Source organism: Balaenoptera ricei, chromosome 11, assembly GCF_028023285.1.
Source record: "Balaenoptera ricei isolate mBalRic1 chromosome 11, mBalRic1.hap2, whole genome shotgun sequence".
NCBI lineage: Eukaryota > Metazoa > Chordata > Mammalia > Artiodactyla > Balaenopteridae > Balaenoptera > Balaenoptera ricei.
Window position 1 is genome coordinate 42,535,232 of NC_082649.1, and position 23,499 is coordinate 42,558,730.

Sequence of the window (23,499 nt, forward strand, 5' to 3'; positions counted from 1 at the left end):
AAAATGATGAGTCTACAAAAAGAAGGAGAGGCCAGTGAGGTTTTTTTTTTTTATTTTAATTTTTATTTATTTATTTTTAAATTTTATTTATCTATTTTTTTATACAGCAAGTTCTTATTAGTTATCTATTTTATACATATTAGTGTATATATGTCAATCTCAATCTCCCAATTCATCCCAAAAGTGGCTAGTGTAAGATTTCGAGAAAACTGGGAAACTGTAAGGTTGGGATCCAGAGTCTGTGAAGACACTGGTCTTAGAGAAAGACTGAGTTACAAGTCTATTTTATCAGGAGAGAAGGAAGAGAGGAGGTTAAATGAAACTTTTAGCATTTAAGGTAGTGGTAGGTTGAGGAAAATTCCTATCAGATTGCTTCTTTTTTTTTAATCTCCAGGAAGCAGGAGGTAAGGTTATCTGTAGAGGGAAGAGGTGGTGGGAGGATACATGATCAGAAATTTGAGAATAGAGGTGGTTTGCAATCGTCCTCTGGATGTTTAGGTGAGGGAGTTGCCCCAGGAACCTACCTACAGGAATTGCCTCGTGTTGCTAATGGTACCATTCTTCCCTCTTGTATGTGCTTTCTGCAGTTGTAGTCAGCCACTTGGGTGGATGCAAAGAGAAGTGGGTAGTTGAGTTCATCTAAGACAGACAGTTTTCCAGATGGGTGCAATGAAGAGTCAGAAAAACAAGGGGTTTAGGGTATGAGTATTGACCTAAGTGTTGCTAAGATGGCGAAAGCTTAATAAACCTGATGAAAAGAGGGTTGATGGATTCAAAGAAAATAGAAAAATCATTGGACTAGAGAACATGGTGATTCTAATCTCCATGATTTTTATGATTGTCTAACTTATTTTTCTTACCTTTTAGATTTTTAATCTTTTTATTGTTTATGAGAGAAAAGTCATCATGTAATAATGAGGTAATATTTTACAGATTATGAATACAGTGGTAGAGAGTGACTAAGTCATAATTTTATATGTTAGTGCCTAATTATCTTGTAGTATTCATTGTCTGCTTTTAGATCCTAAATCTTTGATACCTGTCTATCTATCATCTATCTATCTACGTCTATCTATGTATGTATCTATCTATCTATCATCTATCTATCAATCTATCCATTTAAAGATAGTTGCCCCCAAGAGACTATAAAAATAATGCTTTGTCTTGTAATAACCTATGATGGAAGAGAATTAAAAAAAGAATATATATAAGTGGCCATCAACAGAGGAATGGATAAAGATGATGTGGTACATATATACAAAGGAATATTAACCACAAAAAAGAACAAAATAATGCCATCTGCAGCAACAAATGAACCTAGAGATTGCCATACTGAGTGAAGTAAGTCAGACACAGACAAATATCATATGATATTGCTTATATGTGGAATCTTAAAAAAGGGTACAACTGAACTTATTTACAAAATAGAAGTAGAGTTACGAATGCAGAAAACAAACTTATGGTTACCAGGGAATGGGAGGGAGAGATAAATTGGGAGATTGGGACTGACATATACACACTACCATATATAAAATAGATAACTAATAAGAACCTGCTGTATATGTACAGCATTCTCTGTAATGGCCTATGTGGGAAAAAAATCTAAAAAAAAAAAGAAGAGTGGGTATATGTATATGTATAACTGATTCACTTTGCTGTACACCTGAAACTAACACAACATGGTAAATCAATATGCCAATAAAAATTTTAAAAAATATTTTAGGCTTGACAAGACATAAATTCCTGCTGCAAATAAACTCTGTCTTTAGAACTCCAGAGAAGCCACAGATAATAAGTAAATGAATTAGATGTGGCCAAGTCCCAGTAAAACTTTATTTACAAAAATAAGTGGCCACTCTAGGCTCATAGTTTGTCAAAAACTGATACAAAATCAATCATAGATCTTCTTAGTTACTAGTAAGTAGCATAAAATCAGGAAAATGACTTACAACTGTGAATATTGTACTTTTTTTCATAAATATTCTCTGATTTTGTTTGCTTGTAGGTTTTTGATTTCTCTTGTTTGCTTTTGTTCTTCATGTGTTGTAGTGAAAGAATGCTAAACAAAAAAATTAGAATGAGTTTCACATTCTGGTTTTTCTACTTATTAAATTTGGTTTGAATAACGTAAAAAAAGAATTTATTTATATATATGTGTGTGTAACTGAATCACTTTACTGTACTAACACAACATTGTAAATCTACTATATTTCAATAAAAATTAAAAAAATAATGCTTCAGAGTTAAATTTCTCATATATTTTCCCCATATTGTCTAAACATATAAACAGCAAGGACTCCAGGAGCATAAATCATTATTTGGTGAGATTACAAATTATTTAACATAGCTTTATTGGGGCCACCCCTTGTTTTTCCCCATTCATCTTTTTTTCCTTCTTCTTTTCGAATAACCACTTAATGGTAAGCCTGAAATTTCATGCTATGTTATGTTTAACCCTTGGCAAATTGATAAGTTCTAAGCAGAAGTTTTAATTAGAGGTTTTTAATGCACGAAGTCCAAGACAGTAGAATGAACCTTTCAACTACACTTATTTAGAAAATGAAAATAAATATGGGATAATTAGTATAGACAATGCAAAAACATTTAATTTGGGTCTTGGGGTGCACTGCTTTGAATAACACTAGCTGCTGCAATAAATAAACTCAAAATATTTAAAAATTCAAATATCTTAATAAAAGTTTATTTCTTATTCATATACTAGTTCAAGATGGGAGATCCTAGATTTGGGGTCGCTTTCTTCCATATGGTTTCAGGGACTCCAAACTCCTTCTATCTTGTTGCTCTGCCATCTCTTAGGGTCACATGTTTTGATTTTATTCTGCCTCTGGAAAATGAAGAAGAGCATGAGGAGGGCTTCTTAAATTCACTTATTTTAAAGTCTTGACTCAGAAACGGCACTAACCAGTCCACATTCATTTGGTTAAAACTCATTCACATGTCTCTACCCAGCTGCAAATGAGGCTGGGAAGTATAAAAGATTTGGCACTGACATTATAACATGAGAACAAATAGAGCTATAGTTTGGAGCAGAATTCCAAATCTGCATAAATTTTAAAGAAAAAAAAACAAACAGAGACACAAATTTGAGTTTGTGGAGAGCTGACTTGATCTGCATCTCCAAGGCTCTCTGTGACTGTGTTCAGTTTTTAGAGAATCTTCATTGGGAAATTCTAAAACTTACTGCTTTACAAGATTGAATCAATTAATAAATGCATTTGGTACCAACTATATCCATAATCACTGAAGTAGCACTGTCACACAATCCTCCTGTTCAAAAAACCTTATAAGATGGGAATTATTATTCCATTTTACTAGAAATAAGAGACAGAGTGTTTTAGAAAACTTTTTATGTTCTTCTGACTTCAAAATAACTATTTTAACCATACTACATTTCTATATAAATATTATATATATAACATATACATATACATATATATATATACACACACACACACACACACACACACACACACACACATATATAGGAACAAGGATGGTTCAGTGTCAAGATTCACTCAATGTTTATTTATCACCTAGGTTTTCTCAAGAAACTGCTATATTTTTTCTTTTAGCAAAAGGGTAAAAATAAATATATCCTTTTTTTCCTATCTAAAAATTCTATTCTCACTTGCTTTGACCACACATCTTTAATCTGTACATAAAGACCTTTGCCTAATTTTTCAATAAGAAACTTTTTTTTTTGGTATGTAATATGCGTCAGTCATGTAGTGTGCTAGACATTAAGAATACCAATAACAAAAATATCCTGCTCCTGTTTTCAAGCAAGTGGGAGAGAAAGATAGAAAGGGAGAAAGAGAGGGAGAGAAGGGAGGCAGAGAAGGAGACAGAGCGGGAGAGAGAGGAGCAAGCAGTGCTGATGCACAATGTCTTAAGTGTGGAGATGGAAATAGGATAGGAATTTAAATTGAGTAGTGAGGGTGTGAGTCATATAGAAAGGCACATAACTCCAATTCTGGGGCCAGAGAAGACTTGTGGGAAGAGGTAGCACCTGCTGTGGAGGTGAAGTAAAGCAGGTAGGAATTATTAAAGGTACATGGCAAGAGAAGAGCATGTCCCAGGAAAAGTGAGCAGCAAATGGACAATCTCACAGTGAGAGAGAATATGACCTACTTAAGAAATTGGAAAGGGTAAATGGGTTGAGTGTAGAGTGAGGAGGAATCTAGTGAAAACTGAGACTAAGAGGTAGCCCAGTCTCGGGGTATTCTGCTATTAATGATAATTTACTAACCTGTCCTGGGGCCTCACCTGGTCTGACTGCTTCAGCATCTCTGGGTTTGCCCTCACCCCCTGTCCTCCATCATCTCTGTATGAATTTATATGCCTTTGCAACAACATTGTTTGGTTTACAGTGAAAGTTCCAAGTGTCCAGGTGGCATTTCTCTGCCCCCTATTCTGTGATGTTCAGTTCAATTCAGTCTCCTAGTTCTGGGTCATTCTACTTTGAGATGTGGGTAAATCTGAGAGCAGAAACTGTCACCAAATAATAGAAATGGGATTTCAATAGACTAGATCCACTGTACAGTTTCTGCTATAAAGCAAGTAGCACAAACTGAATAACATTCAAAAAGGAAAAGTAATCTTTCTTCCCCTGACACATTGTGGCAGACCTGAGCTCTGGGAAACCATGTTCATACACAGGCCTGGCCTGGAAGTGTTTTTGATCTAGTAGTGAGAACAACCCTGTAAACATACAATGTGAGAGGAGGTGAGCTCAGGGTCTCTCTCCTCTGCCATCTTGACTGATCTACAAGAATTAAAACAAACAAAAACAAACAAACAAACGAAAAACCCATATAATGTAAGTGCATTGGCTTTGCACAGATGGAATCAAAGTGTTAGAGAGCATAGAGGAGGGGAACCTCACCTAAGAGCGTGCAGGTGCATTAGAGGATGTACAATCAGGACTAGAGTAGGAAATGACCCTGGAGTAAAGGTTACTAGCATGTTAATTAAGCCTTTGCATTTCCTCTACTGTGAACTCATTATTCTTGCCCTTTATTCGCTTTTCTAACAGAGTCTTCATTTTTAAGACTAAACCCCAGTTTATTGTTGGCTTCATAAATTTATTTTTAATGGTTTTGACCTGGGCAATACTTTAACTTTTATTCTAAATTTTTAAAGTTCTATTTCTAAAGTAATTAAGTCAAAGATCTACCTGGAAGATATTTGCGTGATGATGTGTGGTGATGATCTAATTTTTTCCTCCAGACTCTGAGCTAAAGGCACCAAGACCACATAATGAATAATCCATTCCCTCCTTACTCTTTGAAATGCATTTTTTTATAGCTTATTAAATTCTTACATAAATTTATTATGGTTTGACTCTGAGTGCCCTGTTCAAAATACACACAGTCTATCATTCAATTTCTACCACTTTATTTTAATATCACATGGTATTCACATTGCTGCATTGCTCTCATTTTTCAATATTTATCTAGTTATTTTCCTAATGAGATTAAAACAAACAAACTCAGAGCAACTTAATTGGAACTTGAATGTTTTATTTATAAAGAAGATAACATAAACTTTCTTACTTTTTAAAGACTATTATTAAGTACCCTGCACTTATTTTTCTTTAGAGAAATGCTATTTTTCAAGGATTTCATTTTTATAAAACTTTTTTCTCTTCCTTATATCCTAAGATTTCTATATCTTTCTTAAATGCAACTTTTAAGTACGAAGCTATTTGACTGCTAAGCTGTTATTTTATTTCACTTTCATTACCAGGTTGAGGTATTTTAGTAGTAAATACTATTAAAAATAAAAGAAGTATTAAAAGGATAGTTTAATTAAATTGATTAAAGAATATACTACTTTTCAAACTTAAAATATCTTATCCATCTAAGATCTGTAAAGGACCCGGATTTTATCTACCCAATAACCTAATGTAAAAGAAGAGGGTATAGTGATAGAGATTTTCCAGAGATTCCCATGCTGTCTAGTTGCAGAATCGATGCTAAGCTCAAGCCACTTCAATACTAATCTTGTTTAGTAGACCCCTGGGACACAACACAGTGTTACGAGTATGTGTGTTGAAGTCAGACAATCTATATCAAAAATCTCTTGCTGCCTTTTACTGAGATGTGTTTAGCCTTTTGTAACCTGGGGATAAAATGATGCTTGTGAGGAATAAATGGGATCATGCATACACAGTACTTGTATGCTTGATATATGGAAGCATTCAATAAATATTTACTGTTATTAGTAATAATATCAAAAAGTATGGATTTCAGTTATTGGGAAAGTATACTTTACTTTCTTGCTAAGATGAGTTTTAATGTCTGTGGATACTTAAGATTTGGGAGGCCTGTGTGATGGAGATTTATTAGTCCCTGGTGCAGGGTTATCTTCGAAATTCAGCTTAATACATTACTTTTGGTGATTCTGTTTTAAAAGTGAATACCTTCTGTGGTAGGTGTTGTCCTTAAATTTCAAATATGATAGAATTCACAATGGAGGTTAGGTAAAGCATATGATTGTGAATTTCCTGACGTGTGGTGGTGTTGGGGGGACATCGGGAATAGGAAGTAGAGTGGCTTCTGACTTCTTTTGTCAGGAAGAAGTGTAGATTGGTTGTCCCTTGAAAGAGAGAGCACTTTCAGGATAATCACAGCACATTTTTAGAAAGTATATAATACAAGCTTACCATGTTGGCATCTAGGGTCAGGATTTTATCTTACTCTCCAGAAAACATAATTTACAGGACAATTCTGATGAATGAATGAACTGGGAGATTTTCTTAAAAGGCGTGTGTTGCTATGGCGAGTTATGATGTCTTCTCTGAACAGAAACATGTAGGATATGACGGACTCCTTCAATATGACCAAAGAGAAGGTAGGGCCAAGTCTATGTTACACTAAAAGGGGAAAGGTTGCAGAAAAAATGAATTTCACAGATGATGAATGAGTACTCTTTGTGATACTAAGTGACAAATTTGATTTACTTTGATCCTCAAAATAAATGTATCAAATATTATTCTTTTCCATCCCCATGATTCTAATCATTAGGTTCATTACATTTTTGGATATAAATGAGTTGGTTGGATGTGATGAATGCAACCCTTATTGGAATATTGTTATCATGACCAAGCGGTTCTGCCTGCCCCACACTTTTTCATTTTAGTCCATCTTGTTAACCATCACCAGCTTTATCTTTCCATGGTTGCCTACAATCCTTCCCCTTCCAAACCTTTCATGACTCATCTATGAAGACACAAAAGGTAAACCCTGGCATTATCTCTTTTTCTTCTCTCAGGTGTACCCCTTTCTTCTAGGTATCTTCTGCAAATTACTCAAGGCTGATCATGCCCTTCCTCTTCACAGCTGGAAATGACTCCATCCATTTCTGCCTTCTCCTGGTCCTACTTTTTGTCGCTAATGTTATAGGTTGCTCCTTAGATACTAGTGACAATTTAGTCACTTACCATATAATTTTGAACTGTTACTTAACCTCTTGGGGCTTTAGTTGCCTTATCTATGAAGCAAAGAAATTGGATTAGAGTCAGATTAATTTGGGGAACTGTATGGTCTTGACTATTCAACTCTGCCATTTGTAGATATAGATAATATGTAGAAGAATGAGCTTGACTGTTCCATAACTGAGTCACTTTGCTGTACATCTGAAACTAACACAACATTGTAAATCAACTATACTTCAATTAAAAAAAAATAACAAACAAACAAACAGGCTGTGGGCCAGATTTAGCCTGTGAGTCATATACTCCAACCCCTGAAGTCTCCTTTCAGTGCTAAGATTTTATAAGAAAATAGAAAGCCATTTCTATTCCTAACATCAAGGGCTGAAGTTTTCCCTCATGGTGTGTCATCATTAGATATTACCCTAGTTCTTTGTCATTGATGATGATGGATAGTTTTGGTCCTGCAATCTCTCCCCAGTACATTTCACATGGTGTGGGCATCTTAACACATATTCTGGGATACTTCTCCCAGTTTCACAGCAAATCATTCTGACCAGAGCATAAACTGGGTACAACCTTGTCATCAATTTCCTCCTTAATCCTTTTTATAGGTCAAATTAAATGTGATAGTATACTCAGCAATCTTTTTGCTTCCTGAAATATTAAGAGAGGGTAGTGTAAGCAATATGTCAGCAGTTCAATAAACAGTGTTGTTTGGATGATTAAATGAGGAGTGCACAATACACACAATCTTCTCTGACATTTTCATACAAAATAGTTACCTTTCAGAAATCTCCATCTATTTCTTCAATCAATGATAAAGTTTGTAGCTCCTTGGCAGAATGCATCAATAAAAGTACCCAGTCTTAGATTCAGTGCACCCTGGCTTAATGTACATTTTGTTTCAGTAGAAAGTGAAGGGGAATGGGTAAGACCCTCATTTTATTTTGCTTTCCCATGCTGTCTATTTTCATTCATCTCTGATCTAGCATTAATTAGCACTTTGTGATGGCTCTTGTCATATTCAACACTGCCACGCTCACCAAGCCTGAGTATTCTTTTGAATAAAGTTACTAAGTGTCTCTGCTAGAACATTCATAAGACCAAAAAAGCCTGTTTATCTCTGCTTCATTATTACTGCAGTTATCTTTCAAATCTTTGTGTTAAAGGGACCTAATCATCTATCTGCTGTCTCACCTTTAGAAGTGAAGCCCTATATCCAGAGTAGTCATATCATTGTTATTGACTTGAAACTCATCTGGTGGTTTCTTTATACTTGTATCCTATCTGACTTTCATTTCCTTAATAAGAAGGGTTGGAGTTTCATATCAGGCTCTCTTATGTATCTGCTCCCTGTTTTCCTCCAAAATTTCCTGTTCTAGTTGTCTATACTGCATCAAGTTTCTTTACATGTCCACTGTTTAGAAACTTTTCTTTTTATCTGTCTGGATCTATATTCACTAATACGGAATTGGTCTGCCCAGAAAACATGAGTTTGAATTCCTCTTGTCAGTCTATTGGGTACATGCTGCGACACCAGAAGTAACAGATCACCAGAAGCATTGCAACATTTTTATCTAGATGATTGGGCTACAGTGTAATCTACATACCATCAATATAAAATAATTATTTTTCTTCTTGTAATTCCAAATTCTTAGCTGGAGGTGAGATCTGCTTTAAAGAAGTTGATTCCTAAGCAAATATGATCTTGACATGTGAGTTAGAAAGCAACTGTTCTTGTCACAGAAGAATTCCTCACTCTGCAGAAAGTCTCTTTCACAATTATTTCTAATTATCAGCTTTCCTTGGTTCTTTCAGTGGTTTACCTGTCAGAAACCCTGAAAATCCATGAGTGTAAAGGTTTATATGTAGAACCACTCAAAAGAAGATGAAACAACTCTGTAATTACAGTCTTGGTGATGCTCAATCAACCTGGTCATCAGGAACACATCTCTCTATAGTGTGAAGTGTACCCCAAGATTTGCCACATTTGATGTACCTCCCTACTCATTCAACCTTGAAATCCTGCAGTTAACCTTGACTCCTTCTTCTTCTTTTCAGTCAAAATAAATTAGCCAATAAATTCCTCCCTTTTATCTCCAAAATAGCTCTCAAATCTGTGCCCTCCTTTTCATTCCCACTGCCAGTGTACTTGATCAAAAAATATCTATGGAGGGTTGCCTGTGTGATAGTCACTATCCCAGATGTTGGAGACACAGCTGTTAAAAGCATCAACATTTGCTTGAGAGAGCTTACATTCTTATTCAGCATTTCATTATGTCTTGCTTTAATGAAAATATTCATCTTAAGCTTTCAATCTCCTCCCTCTTGGAATCTATCCTCATGCTAACACCAGAGCTGTCTCTGTGAAAAACTATCTGGATCATGTCACATCCCATATGTGGATGACTCTTTATCACCACTTTATAAATGCCAAGCTTGGTAGCCTTGAGTGCTCTTTACGGGCTGAGCCAAATCTGCTTTTCTAACTTTATTTCCAGCCACTCCCACCTCTGTTCTCCAGTCACACTGAACCAAGTGCTGCTCTAAGAATAGGCTGAGATGAGGTTTTCATGGCTCTCTTGTGACTTTGCACTTACTGTACCTACAATTCTACACTCCCATTTCCACCTGAAGAATTTCTACTCCACTCTGTGAAGGGAGGTGTCTTTGCCCTCCACAGTTAATTTCCTCATCTGTAACTCATAGAAAAATTGTGAAACATGCTTTTATAAAGGTAGCAATTATAGAATTCAAATTATTTTTATACTTGTTTGTGTTTTTATTTCCCAATGTCATTCCCATTAGATTATCAGCTTCTTGAAGGCAGAAGATACATTTTCTTTGTACTAAAGAGTAGTTTGCCGAATAAAGGCAGAAATAAATGGATGAAGTACACAAGAGATGTTGTACTTTCATTATTAAAAGGGATACTTATAGGAATATCAATATTACTTTAAGAAAATTGTATATTCACTTTTCTCTTATTTACCATATCTAATACGACCACATTGTCTAAATTGACCTCAGTGGCAAAATCAAACAAAACCAAGGAAGAGAAAAAAAATTATCATTTAAAGTCTTATACAAAGTACTTATTCAGTTTCAATGATTTTACTATCGAGGCAGAGCTTAAAATAGGGTTTTAAGAAGTCTAGTATTGTTTAGCACCATTGTCTGAAAAGAACAACATCCTTTTCAAAGGGAATAACCTTAGCCATACAAAATCTTACATCATTCTTTAATGTTTACTTTGCAGAATTTATGATATCTCCAAGAAAAACTTTTAATATTATGCAAAAGAGTAGTGTTTCCAGAACTACTTAAAAATGAGCATATAAGAATAATCCAGAAGGAAGAGCTTAAGTGATCATGTGCTTGAAGTGAGAGTTGTAGCAATAGACCCAGTGTAGGAACCATCGTTCCTCAGGCATCATCAGGTAATATGGTAATGAGCTGCGAGCTGCCTGGAGTTTTCCAATACCAGCATTTCCCCAGGAGTCACTAAATTGTAAGGAAAAAGAGGTATTAATGGGTCTTAACAAATAGTGGAAATTATTTAATGAGGTAGAAAAAATGAAAAGAATAGTATAAGTTCATAGGCAGTTGAATCCCTCAAGGCAAGAACAGCTGCTATTAAGGTCTCTCCAGCTGGTGAACCTATAGTAGAGTAGTTTTATTTTTCTTAATTTACTTATTTATTTATTTATGGCTGTGTTGGGTCTTCGTTGCTGTGTGTGGGCTTTCTCTAGTTGCGGCAAGTGGGGTCTACTCTTCGTTGCGGTGGCTTCTCTTTTGCAGAGCACAGGCTCTAGAGCACAGGCTCAGTAGTTGTGGCGCACGGGCTTAGTTGCTCTGCGGCATGTGGGATCTTCCCGGAACCAGGGATTGAGCCCGTGTCCCCTGCATTGGCAGACGGATTCTTAACCACTGTGCCACCAGGGAAGTCCCTGTACAGTTGTTTTAGATGAACAAGGTTAAGGAAACAATCTCGGCAGAAGACGGCTAAGGTTCTGGTTCTTCTAAACAAATGTTTTTGAATAGTCCTAAATGAAGAGGTATAATGGAAGGAACTAAGTGTGTACATAGGCTTAGAGCAAGTATGACTGTAACGAAAATCCTCATGTCCTCAAAGACACCCACTGCCTGACAAGAAGATATTTGTGAAAATATATACATATTTCTAAAATTTTCAACCTGTTGGTACAATGGGAAAAGTCCAGTACCACAATTCAGGAAAGTATATATATGGGAAAAATGCCCTTCATAGGTCAAAAATAGAGGGACTCTCTCTGTAAATGAATAATAGTAGTCTTCTTGTTTTGTACTAGTTAACATTTATCTTTGTTTGGATAAAGGTTTTAATTACATGAATTCACTGTTAAACCAATGAAAAATTACCTGGGGTCAAGTGATTTTTCCCAGTCGTTCAGAACTTGGGGTATTTAGAAAATAACCCACTCACCTATTTTTCTACAACACCCCTTTGCGACTTTATGGGATATTTGATTACCATCCGAGGAAGAATCTACAGAAGATAGAGGAAACAAAAGATAGCTGAAGGTCACAGTGCAAACATTAGACCCTCTGATGGATGAAACTTGCTTGCCATTTGACACAGAGGTTGTAACATAGGGGAACTGAACATTAGCTTCTGTGATGAGCTGTGGTATTTTCTTTCCAACTGAATTTTGCATAAAGGTCAACATCCTTCGTTTATAATTTTTTTCACAAGCATCCAAGCCCCTGAAACTATCAGTTTCAGCAGACTTATTTTCCTTTTCCTCCCTCACCTTTATTTGAAGCCTTGATTAACTTTTTCTGTCCATTTTGAGAATGTTTATAATAATATTAATGCTGGCATTCTCCCTGGGTTAAAAATGGTGCTCAAAATAATGCATCTTAAGGTTATAATAAACAGCACTACTTCTTGAAAAGAAATTTATAGCAACTCCAAAGAGTTGATAGATTTGCAAGATAGTAAGGCTATTATATCATTAAAAATATTATTTAGATAATCATAACAAAATATATAGGAACATATGAAAAATATGGCCATTTGAACAAAAGTGATCATTTGTATTTCCTAGATATCTCCAAAATAAAGAGTTTAGTCCACTTTTAACTTATTTGATAATACTACAATAAGAAAAATTATACAACTACATTCTGAAATGCCTCTCCTCCTTTGTGAGGAAATGTTTCCTTAGAATTACAGTTGACCCTTGAACAGCGCTGGGGTTAGGGGCACCGACCCCACACATTTGGAATCCTGCATGTAACTTTATAGCCCACCCTCAGCACCCATAGTCCTCATCCACGGATTCAACCAACTGCAGACCCTATAGTACTGTAGTATGTATTTAGTTAAAGAAACCCCTGTATAAGTGGACCCGCACAGTTCAAACCCATATTGTTCAAGGGTCCACTGTAGTTAGTCTTTGATCTGCTGTTAATGGAATTATGTGTAGTCATCATTTTGGTAAATCTTAACCCCTTATGCAGTTGTGGATCTTCATGCCCCAAAACAATGTCTCAATATTTCTGAGAGTGCCTAGTGGTATCTAAAATAGACTTAATAATAAATGCAATACTTACTTCAGAGTGTATTTTGCCTGTATGTCTTCCAGTTCCCTCTGTTATACTACTTTGTCTTCCCATGCACCATTCTCAATGCAGTGGAGCCCAGGGAGTTAGAAGTATCTCACAAAGTGGGAAAGAAACCTTTATCCACTTTTGGTATTACCCTCTATTTGATTATCATTAAAGTGTTTTATGGAATATACAGTTTTTAGTGAAATAGCTCTATCAGGTTTTAATAACAAGTCTGACTTGCTTCTTCCCCAACTCCAAACTTAGCTGAGTTCAGTGTGGAGCTAAGTTTGGATGTATCTGAGTGGCAGGGAACAAATCATACTCTCAATGGCTCTTCCTCACTTTTGATGGGGGCTTAATTACTGGATCGAGCTTGTCATGTCTGAATACCTCTTTCTTGATTGGGAGTTCTTTCTTATGAGGCTCCTTAGTGCCTCAAGCAAGACGGATCTCAACTTCTCACCATGTCTAGTGGGATCTCAGATATGGGGATCCTCTCTTGCCTGTATTGTTTTGGAGTCATAAGATTCCTTAAATTCTTCTGATTTAGTCTTGTATTGATATTTTGTATTTCATGTAAATAGCTAAAGTAACTAGTGTTCAGACTGCCTGAAAGGAAGTTTGCTTGAGTGGTACAGGCTTCCTGAAATTGTCATAATAGCCATGAGTAAAAAATGAGCAACTCAAGGTTTCAGATATGATCACTGCTTGAAGTACACAATGACCTTAGAAGATTTGGGGGCACATAGTATGATTGGTAAATTTTTTCAATGGTGATAGCTTTTTTAGAAAAGTTACAAGGAGGTAGGTACAATTACAAAACTGCAAAATGATTTTGAAAACTGAACCAGTTTGAACTTACATGTTAAAGCACCTAGAATATTTGAAACCCTAAAGCGTTTCAGTCCACTGCTCTGTGCATCAGATAACTAAAAAAGACATGGCAGGGCTTCCCTGGTGGCGCAGTGGTTGAGAGTCTGCCTGCCAATGCAGGGGACACGGGTTCGATCCCTGGTCTGGGAGGATCCCACATGCCGCGGAGCAACTGGGCCCGTGAGCCACAGCTACTGAGCCTGCGCGTCTGGAGTCTGTGCTCCGCAACAAAGAGAGGCCGCGATGGTGAGAGGCCCACGCACCGCAATGAAGAGTGGCCCCCGCTCGCCGCAACTAGAGAAAGCCCTCGCACAGAAACGGAGACCCAACACAGCCAAAAAAAAAAGACATGGCAATCAGTGCAATTACCAGTCCTAGTCTCCATCAGGAACAAAATAAAGAAAAATTGTTCTTTAGTGTTTTCCTACTTTCCAAATCACTTTTTTCTTCCCTCACTCTCGTACCAAAGGATCCAAATGCATTATTGCATACTCTCTTGAATGTCCCAAGATCCTTACAATAAACCTGTCATCTTTAAGCAATACTTCTATGCTGTGGTGCCATCATTCTATTTTATACCCTATGAAAAACAGCTTTCTGGCAAATGGACATGTTGAAAATATTTGAACAACAAATTTGTACCTCTTCCAGATGTTCTTTTGTACAATGACATACCACTCTGACGTTGAGATTTGGGGTATTAGGAATGAATTTATGTGGGCAGGCTTATTTTCTCATAATCCACCAGAGTGCATGAAAGTGATGGTCAATATACTTTCTCCACATAAAACTGATGTCATTCAGGACACACTGTAGTTGGGGACTGTATATTTATAAGAGAAGCAATATAGCATATTAAGAACATGAGATTTGGAGTCCTGGCTCAACAACACTCTGATCTTGGACAGGTCTTGATATTTCATTAGTAAATAGAACATGTTAGTAACATCTATGTCACTGGGTTTAGTCAAGAGAAAAAAAACGAGGTATTGTAGGTCTGTATATTTTATGAACTGTTACCTGCCACATTGAGACTGGCTCAGTACTGAGAATATAGAATTTGATTTCCATATGTACATGTATATATAGAAATGTCACATTAGGCATACAACCATTTTCTAGAATAATATATGCATATGAATATTTTTACATAGATGCTCTTTTCTACAACAGTTATCTTTATTTACATTATGTTTTTTATAAGTAGTCTTGGAGATTTTTAGCAGAGTTTCAGAAGGTGAGCTATGAAGAGGGGAGGCACCTTTAAGTACTTTAAAACCCCTGCATCCCAGCTGCCCTAGGACTTATATCCTTTGGTCAATGAGTTTGATTTCAAGCCATTTGGACATAGATGAGTATATTCTGAACAAGTCAATGAAGTTTTGGTTAAAAAGAAAATGATACATGCACATTTCTGTAGGCAATGATGACAGTTCAATAATAAAACACAGTGAGGCAAAGAGAAAAGAAAAGATACAATTCTGATAATAATTTGAATCTTATCAAGATGCAACTCAAACATTTTTAACCATGTCAATATTTTTTATTGTTGTTTTTAGATGGGGCACACTGAGAGGAGCACAGGGGCGGAAAGAAAAATTTTGGGTATGTAATACTTTCCAATTAAATTTCTGCTGTGAAGTGAGTATTTTAGAATCATCTGTGTCTGTATTCCCAGCTTTGTATTATTTAGTCATATCCTAAGTCACTGTAATATCATTTGTAATATTTGTATTTTCTCCAACAGAAAATTCATTATAATCATTTATATTATAGTAATATTTTTCAACTCCTCTTATTTCAAATTGTAACAGATGAATCAGTATTTTTTTTTTCAAATTGAGAATCAACAGAATAACTTTTGTTCTATTATCACCTATATTAAAATTAAAGAAGTGATTAGAGTTCTCTCATATGTGTCAATCAACTTTGTATTCTTACATTTTTTTTGCTATGGGTGATGCTTTTGTAATGTTAGTATCAAATATATATATACATAGTTTTGTTTTTGTTTTTGCCAACTATAACATACACATGATTCTTTACTGAGAAAAAACTAATATCTAGTCTAAAAAATAATAGAAAGTTATACATAAGAAAGTTTGAAGAAGATTGGAATATATTACCTCAAATATTCAGTTACAATAAAGAAAATTATCCCAGGTCCTTATATTATATACCTTTTTTCCTCCAGAAATAAAGTTTAGGTAATGATATTCATCATAGAATTTGAACTTGAATGTATGCATTTGAGGGCATATTATAACTTATAAAACACTAAATATTAGGGCATGTGCTCACTCAAGTGACTCTTGTTAATTAGATTTCTCCACAAGGCACTCACAAAAATCAATCACCCAAGTATGGGGTCACCACTCGTGTTTGTCTTGTTGACATATGGAGGTGTTATGCTTTTGAGCAGAATGATGTTTCTTTGTATTTGAACTGAGCTTTCTTAAATATCATTTTCCTTATTAAAATAGCTTGAGATAGTCAATAAAATTAGTATTCAATAGTTAACATTTATGATATGTGAAAGAGAATATATTATTTGAGCTTCCTGGAATATTTCTGAATGCAGAATAATGTGAGTAGTTAAGGGTGGGGGGATGGAAGAGTGAAATCATCTACAGCATTGCCAAATCCGGGGTAGGAGAAGCCTGAAGAGAGCCTGAAACACACACATGGTAGGTACAGCCCTGAAATATTTGAAACCAGGTACAATTAAGTTTAACCAAAACTTTTCTCTAGCCCTGATCCTACTCAGTTCTTTACTAAATTGAGGGGATTAGTCCCTTACCGTATCTCTCTAGGAGAAGGCTAACCTTCTTTGGAAAATAATCTCAGTGTCAATCTCTATGTAGTCCGCCCTCCATATCTGAGGGTTCTGCATCCACAGATTCAACCAACTGTGGATCAAAAATATTTTTGAAGTTCCAGAAATTTCCAAAAAGCAAAACTTGTATTTGCTGTACATGGGCAATTATTTACATACCACTTACATTGCATTTACAACTATTTACATAACATTTACATTGCATTAGGTATTATTAGTAACCCAGAGATGGCTTAAAGCATACGAGAGGATGTGTATAGGTTATATGCAAATATTATGCCATTTTATATAAGGAACTTGTCAACTAAAAAAATTGCACAATGTGAGGGTTGTGAGTTAAGTTTTATTTGGGGCAAAATAGGGACTATCGCTCAGGAGACAGCATCTCAGATAGCTCTGAAGAACTGCTCAGAAGAGATAGGGTAGAGGTCTGTATATATATGATTTTGGTGATGGGGGAATACATGTAATCAAGCACACATTTTTGCAGAAGGTTGCTGTTAGTTTCATGAAGGTTACTGCTAGTCACAAGGAGCAGATGTCTCTGTTCAGGATTTTAGGGCTTTTCTAGATATGAGAAGATTCAAGAATTTGGGCTCATAAAATCTTCTTCTGAAAATATCTAATTATCTGAAGATCTGTTCTGCCAGTTTTTCCCAGAGCACAGGGTGCCTCATTCCTGATCTCCACCCTGAGCTCCTTTCAGGTGTGTTGAAGCTCAGAGACTGAAGTGGCTAATGACTTCATCCTTGTAGAGGCAGATGTCAGGTGTCAGTTTTTAGTTGGCAGACTTGAGCATCTGTGGATTTTGGTGCAGGGAAAGAGAGATCTCCTGGAACCAATCCCCCACAGATACCAAGGGACAACTGTAATTATTATGGCAAAGTATCCAGCATGCATTTAAACATTTTGAGACATGTAGCAGAAAAATGTGACCAATAACCAAGGGAAAAAACTATCAATAGAAGCAATAGATGTAATAACCATTGTAAAAAATTTTTTTAAATATGAATGAAAAGATAGAGAATTTCAACAAATTATTTCAATATACAAAAAGAAAAGAATTATTGTTGGTGTGAGTGCAATGCCTGAAATTAAGAACACAACATATGGGTTAAATAGCAGGCAGAATTAGATATCTTAAATAAATGCAATAAAATATATCCAAGTTGCAGTACACAGAGGAAAATATAATGAAAAATCCAGAACACTGGGAAGAGACGGGTGGGACACAATCAAATGTTTTAACATACATGTAACTGTATTCTCAGAAGGATGAGAGAGAGAATGAAGCAGAACAAATATTTGAAGAACTGACAGCCAAAAGTTTTCCAAAATGGAAAGACGCCAACCTAAATTCGGAAGCTCAATAAACTCTAAGTAGGGGAAACTAGAATTTTATATCCAGCGGCAACTTTCTTCAAAGAAGGCAAATCAGAAACATTTTCATTCAAACAAAAGCTAAGATAACACAGCATCAAAAATATAAAGCAAAAGTTACAGAAGAAAAGAGAAAGACAAATCCACAATTTGGTTGTATATTTCAACACATCCCACTTATTATTTCATAGAGTAAGCAGCTAAAATATAGATAAAGATATAGAAGATTAAAAAAAAAAACTATTAGCTAGCTTAATGTAATTAAAATTCATAGAATACTAGATACAACTATTAATGAATATATATTCTTTTAGTGCATATGGAATAGTTGCCAATGTTGACCATATGCTGGGTCATAAGGTAAGTTCAACAAACTGAAAGGATTGAAATTTTACAGAGTATGCTATGTCAAAACTTGTGTTACTTAGCTAAAGCAGTACTTAATGTAATAGAAGATGCATGTATTTGGAAAAAAAGAAAGGTTAAAATCAATGCATATATTAAAAAAGGAAAAGTTGAAAATAGTAATCCAGTAAGCTAGATAAAGAACTCAAACCTCCAAAAATTAGAATGAAGGGAATGAAAAGGAGAAGGGCAGAAATCAATGAAAAAAAGTGGACATACAATAGAGAATATCAAGAGGGCAAAGATTTGATTCTTTGAAAAGATTAAATTCCTAGGAAGACTCATAAAGAAGCCAAGAGAGAAAAAAAATTTAACATAGAAATGAAAAAAGAGGACTTTCTTCAGTTTCAATAGATATTAAGTAGGTAATATAAGATGCTATGCAAGCATTATGCCAATATATTTGAAAATATAGATGAAATGAATAAACTCCTTGGAAAGCAAAGCATCAAAACTCACACAAGGTGAAAATAGAAAAGTCTAGTTATAATACTATTTGAGAAGCTGATTCTGTATTAAAGAAAAGAAACTTACAAAAAACACCAGTCTCTAATGGCTTCACTGGTAAATTTTTCCAAACATTTAAATAACAAATGAAATCAATTTTATGTCAATATCTTTTAGGAAATAGAGAAAAAACAGTTCCCAACACACTTCATGAACCAGCATGACACGAATACCAAAACTTGACAGGGACAACATAAGAAAAGAAAACTACTGGGCAATATCTCTTATGAACACAAAATTCTACACAAAATATCACAACTGTAAAATATATTAAAAGGACAATATATTATGATCAAGTGAGGTTTATCGCAGGAGTGCAAAGTTGGTTTTACATGTAAAAGCAATGAATATAGTTCATCACATTGCCAGACTAAAGATGGAAAAATAAACATGATTACCTTAATTGGTACAGAAGATGCAATAATAACAGTTTTTTTGCCACCAGCCCCCTCATAGGTACTCTCATAAATCCTTTCCAAACACGGTAACTTCAAGATCATTAGGAAAAAACAATCTCTGATTTCTAGACTCTCTTCTACAGGGTTCACATGATTAGCTTAGGCAGAATAATCTCCCTTTTAATTAACTCGCAGTCAGTTGATTGGGAATTTGAATCACATCTTCAAAATCTGTTCAACTTTGTGAGATAACATAAACTAATCACAGAAGTAATATCCCATTATATTCTCAGGTCCTTCCCACACTCAAATGGAAAGAATTATATGGGGAAACTACACAAGGGAGGAGGAATTTCGGGTTCATTTTAGAATTCTGCTGACCACAGAAGTCATTTATGACCTAAAACCTCAGCAAATTAGGAATAGAACCTACCTTCCTTCACCTTATAAACTTTATCCACAAAAACCCTAGAGCTAACATCATAATTAATGGTAAAATACTGAACGCTTTTCCCTCATCACTGAAAAATAAAACATTCATTGTCAACATTTTTATTAACATTTTACTGAAGGTACCACCTAGTGCAGTAAAACAAACAAACAAACAAAAAATAAAGGGGAGTGTGGAAAGAAATATAACTGATGTTATTTGCAGATGACATGATTATGAATATGGAAAATCAAAACATATATATAGAAATAAACTATTAAAAACAGTAAGCATATTTAACAAGCTTTCTTCATATTAGATCAATATAAAAAACAAATTATAGTTCTATATAGTAACAAGAAGCAATGGGAAATTAAAAATAAACATGACCTAAAATGATGTAACTAGACTGGTCCCTCCCATCAGGAAACTTACACAAGCCTCTTAGATAGCCTCATCCACCAGAGGGCAGACAGCAGATGCAAGAAGAACTACAATCCTGCAGACTGTGGAACAAAAACCACATTCACATAAAGATAGAAAAGATGTAAAGGCAGAGGGCTATGTACCAGATGAAGGAACAAGATAAAACCCCAGAAAACAACTAAATGAAATGGAGATAGGAAATCTTCCAGAAAAAGAATTCAGAATAATGATAGTGAAGATGATCTAGGACCTTGGAAAAAGAATGGAGGCAAAGATTGAGAAGATGTAAGAAATGTTTAACAAAAATCTAGAAGAGTTAAAGAACAAACAAACGAGATGAACAATACAATAACTGAAATGAAAAATACACTAGAAGGAATCAATAGAAGAATAACTGAGGCAGAAGAACGGATAAGTGACCTGGAAGACAGAATGGTGGAATTCACTGCTGTGGAACAGAATAAAGAAAAAAGAATGAAAAGAAATGAAGACAGCCTAAGAGACCTCTGGAACAACATTAAACACAACAACATTCACATTATAGGGGTCCCAGAAGGAGAAGAGAGAGAGAAAGGACCAGAGAAAATATTTGAAGAGATTATAGTCAAAAACTTCCCCTAACATGGGAAAGGAAATAGCCACCCAAGTCCAGGAAGTGCAAAGAGTCCCATAAGGATAAACCCAAGGAGAAACACGCCGAGACACATAGTAATCAAACTGGCAAAAATTAAAGGCAAAGAAAAATTATTGAAAGCATCAAGGGAAAAACAATAAATAACATACAAGGGAACTCCCATAAGGTTAACATCTGATTTCTCAGCAGAAACTCTACAAGCCAGAAGGGAGTGGCATGATATACTTAAAGTGATGAAAGGGAAGAACCTACAACCAAGATTACTCTGCCCAACAAGGATCTCATTCAGATTCGATGGAGAAATCAAAAGCTTTACAGACAAGAAAAAGCTAAGAGGATTCAGCACCACCAACCCAGCTCTACAAAAAATGCTAAAGGAACTTCTCTAAGTGGGAAACACAGGAGAAGAAAAGGACCTACAAAAAAGAACTCCACAAAATTAAGAAAATGGTAATAGGAACATACATATCAATAATTACCTTAAATGTGAATGGATTAAATGCTCCAACCAAAAGACACAGGCTTGCTGAATGGATACAAAAACAAGATCCATATATATGCTGTCTACAAGACACCCACTTCAGACCTAGGGACACATACAGGCTGAAAGTGAGGGGATGGAAAAAAATATTCCATGCAAATGGAAATCAAAAGAAAGCTGGAGTAGCAACACTCATATCAGATAAAATAGACTTTAAAATAAAGAATGGTACAAGAGACAAGAAAGGACACTATGTAATGATCAAGGGATCAATCCAAGAAGAAGATATAAAAATTATAAATATATATGCACTCAACATAGGAACACCTCAATACATAAGGCAACTGCTAACAGTTCTAAAAGAGGAAATTGACAGTAACACAATAATAGTGGGGGACTTTAACACCTCACTTACATCAATGGACAGATCAGCCAAACAGAAAATTAATAAGGAAACACAAGCTTTAAATGACACAATAGACCAGATAGATTTAATTGATATTTATAGGACATTCCAACCAAAAACAGCAGATTACACTTTCTTCTCAAGTGCGCACAGAGCATTCTCCAGGATAGATCACATCTTGCGGCACAAGTCAAGCCTCAATAAACTGAAGAAAATTGAAACATTATCAAGCATCTTTTATGACCACAATGCTATGAGATTAGAAATCAATTACAGGGAAAAAAACGTAAAAAACACAAACACATGGAGGCTAAACAATACGTTACTAAATAGCCAAGAGATCAATGAAGAAATCAAAGAGGAAATCAAAAAATACCTAGAGGCAAATGACAATGAAAACACGACAATCCAAAACCTATGGGATGCAGCAAAAGCAGTTCTAAGAGGGAAGGTTATAGCTATACAAGCCTACCTCATGAAACAAGAAAAATCTCAAATAAAAAATCTAACGTTACACCTAAAGGAACTAGAGAAAGAAGAACAAACAGAACCCAAAGTTAGCAGAAGGAAAGAAATCCTAAAGATCAGAGCAGAAATAAATGAAAAAGAAATGAAGGAAACTATAGCAAAGATCAATACAACTAAAAGCTGTTTCTTTGAGAAGATAAACAAAATTGATACATCATTAGGTAGACTCATCAAGAAAAAGGGAGAGGACCTAAATCAATAAAATTAGAAATGAAAAAGGAGAAGTTACAACAGACACCACAGAAATACGAAGCATCCTAAGAGACTACTATAAGAAACTCTATGCCAATAAATTGGACAACCTGAAAGAAATGGACAAATTCTTGGAAAGGTATAACCTTCCAAGACTGAACCAGGAAGAAATAGAAAATATGAACAGACCCATCACGAGTAATGAAATTGAAACTGTGATTAAAAATCTTCCAACAAACAAAAGTCTAGGACCAGATGGCTTCACAGGTGAATTCTATCAAACATTTAGAGAAGAGCTAACACTCGTCCTTCTCAAATTCTTCCAAAATATTGTAAAAGAAGGAAAACTCCCAAACTCCTTCTATGAGGCCACCATCACTCTGATACCAAAACCAGACAAAGATACTACAAAAAAGAAAATTACAGACCAATGTCACTGATGAATATAGATGCAAAAATCCTCAACAAAATACTAACAAACAGACTCCAATAACACATTAAAAGGATCATACACCATGATCAAGTTACATTTATCCCAGAGATCCAAGGAATCTTCAATATACGCAAATCAATCAATGTGATACACCATATTAACAAACTGAAGAAGAAAAACCATATGATCATCTTAATAGATGCAGAAAAAGCTTTGGACAAAATTCAACACCCATTTATAATAAAAACTCTGCAGGAAGTGGGCATAGAGGGAAACTACTTCAACATAATAAAGGCCATATATGACAAACCCACAGCAAACATCATTCTCAATGGTGAAAAACTGTAAGCATTTCCTCTAAGATCAGGAACAAGACAAGAATGTCCAGTCTCACCTCTATTATTTAACATAGTTTTGGAAGTCCTAGCCACAGCAATCAGAGAAGAAAAAGAAATAAAAGGAATACAGATTGGAAAAGAAGAAGTAAAACTGTCACTGTTTGCAGATGACATGACA

General features: G+C 35.2%; 1 protein-coding gene across 4 annotated transcripts in view; it reads left to right on the plus strand.

Annotated features, from left to right (window-relative positions):
• The window catches only part of TINAG (tubulointerstitial nephritis antigen), an 86,541-nt gene that overhangs the window by 55,879 nt on the left and 7,163 nt on the right, over window positions 1-23,499 (plus strand). For all 4 annotated transcript variants that reach the window (XM_059937532.1, XM_059937531.1, XM_059937533.1 and 1 more), the window contains one exon: window positions 15,487-15,532. In XM_059937532.1, coding sequence (XP_059793515.1) covers window positions 15,487-15,532 — 46 coding nt within the window. The remainder of the gene's footprint in view (window positions 1-15,486; window positions 15,533-23,499) is intronic.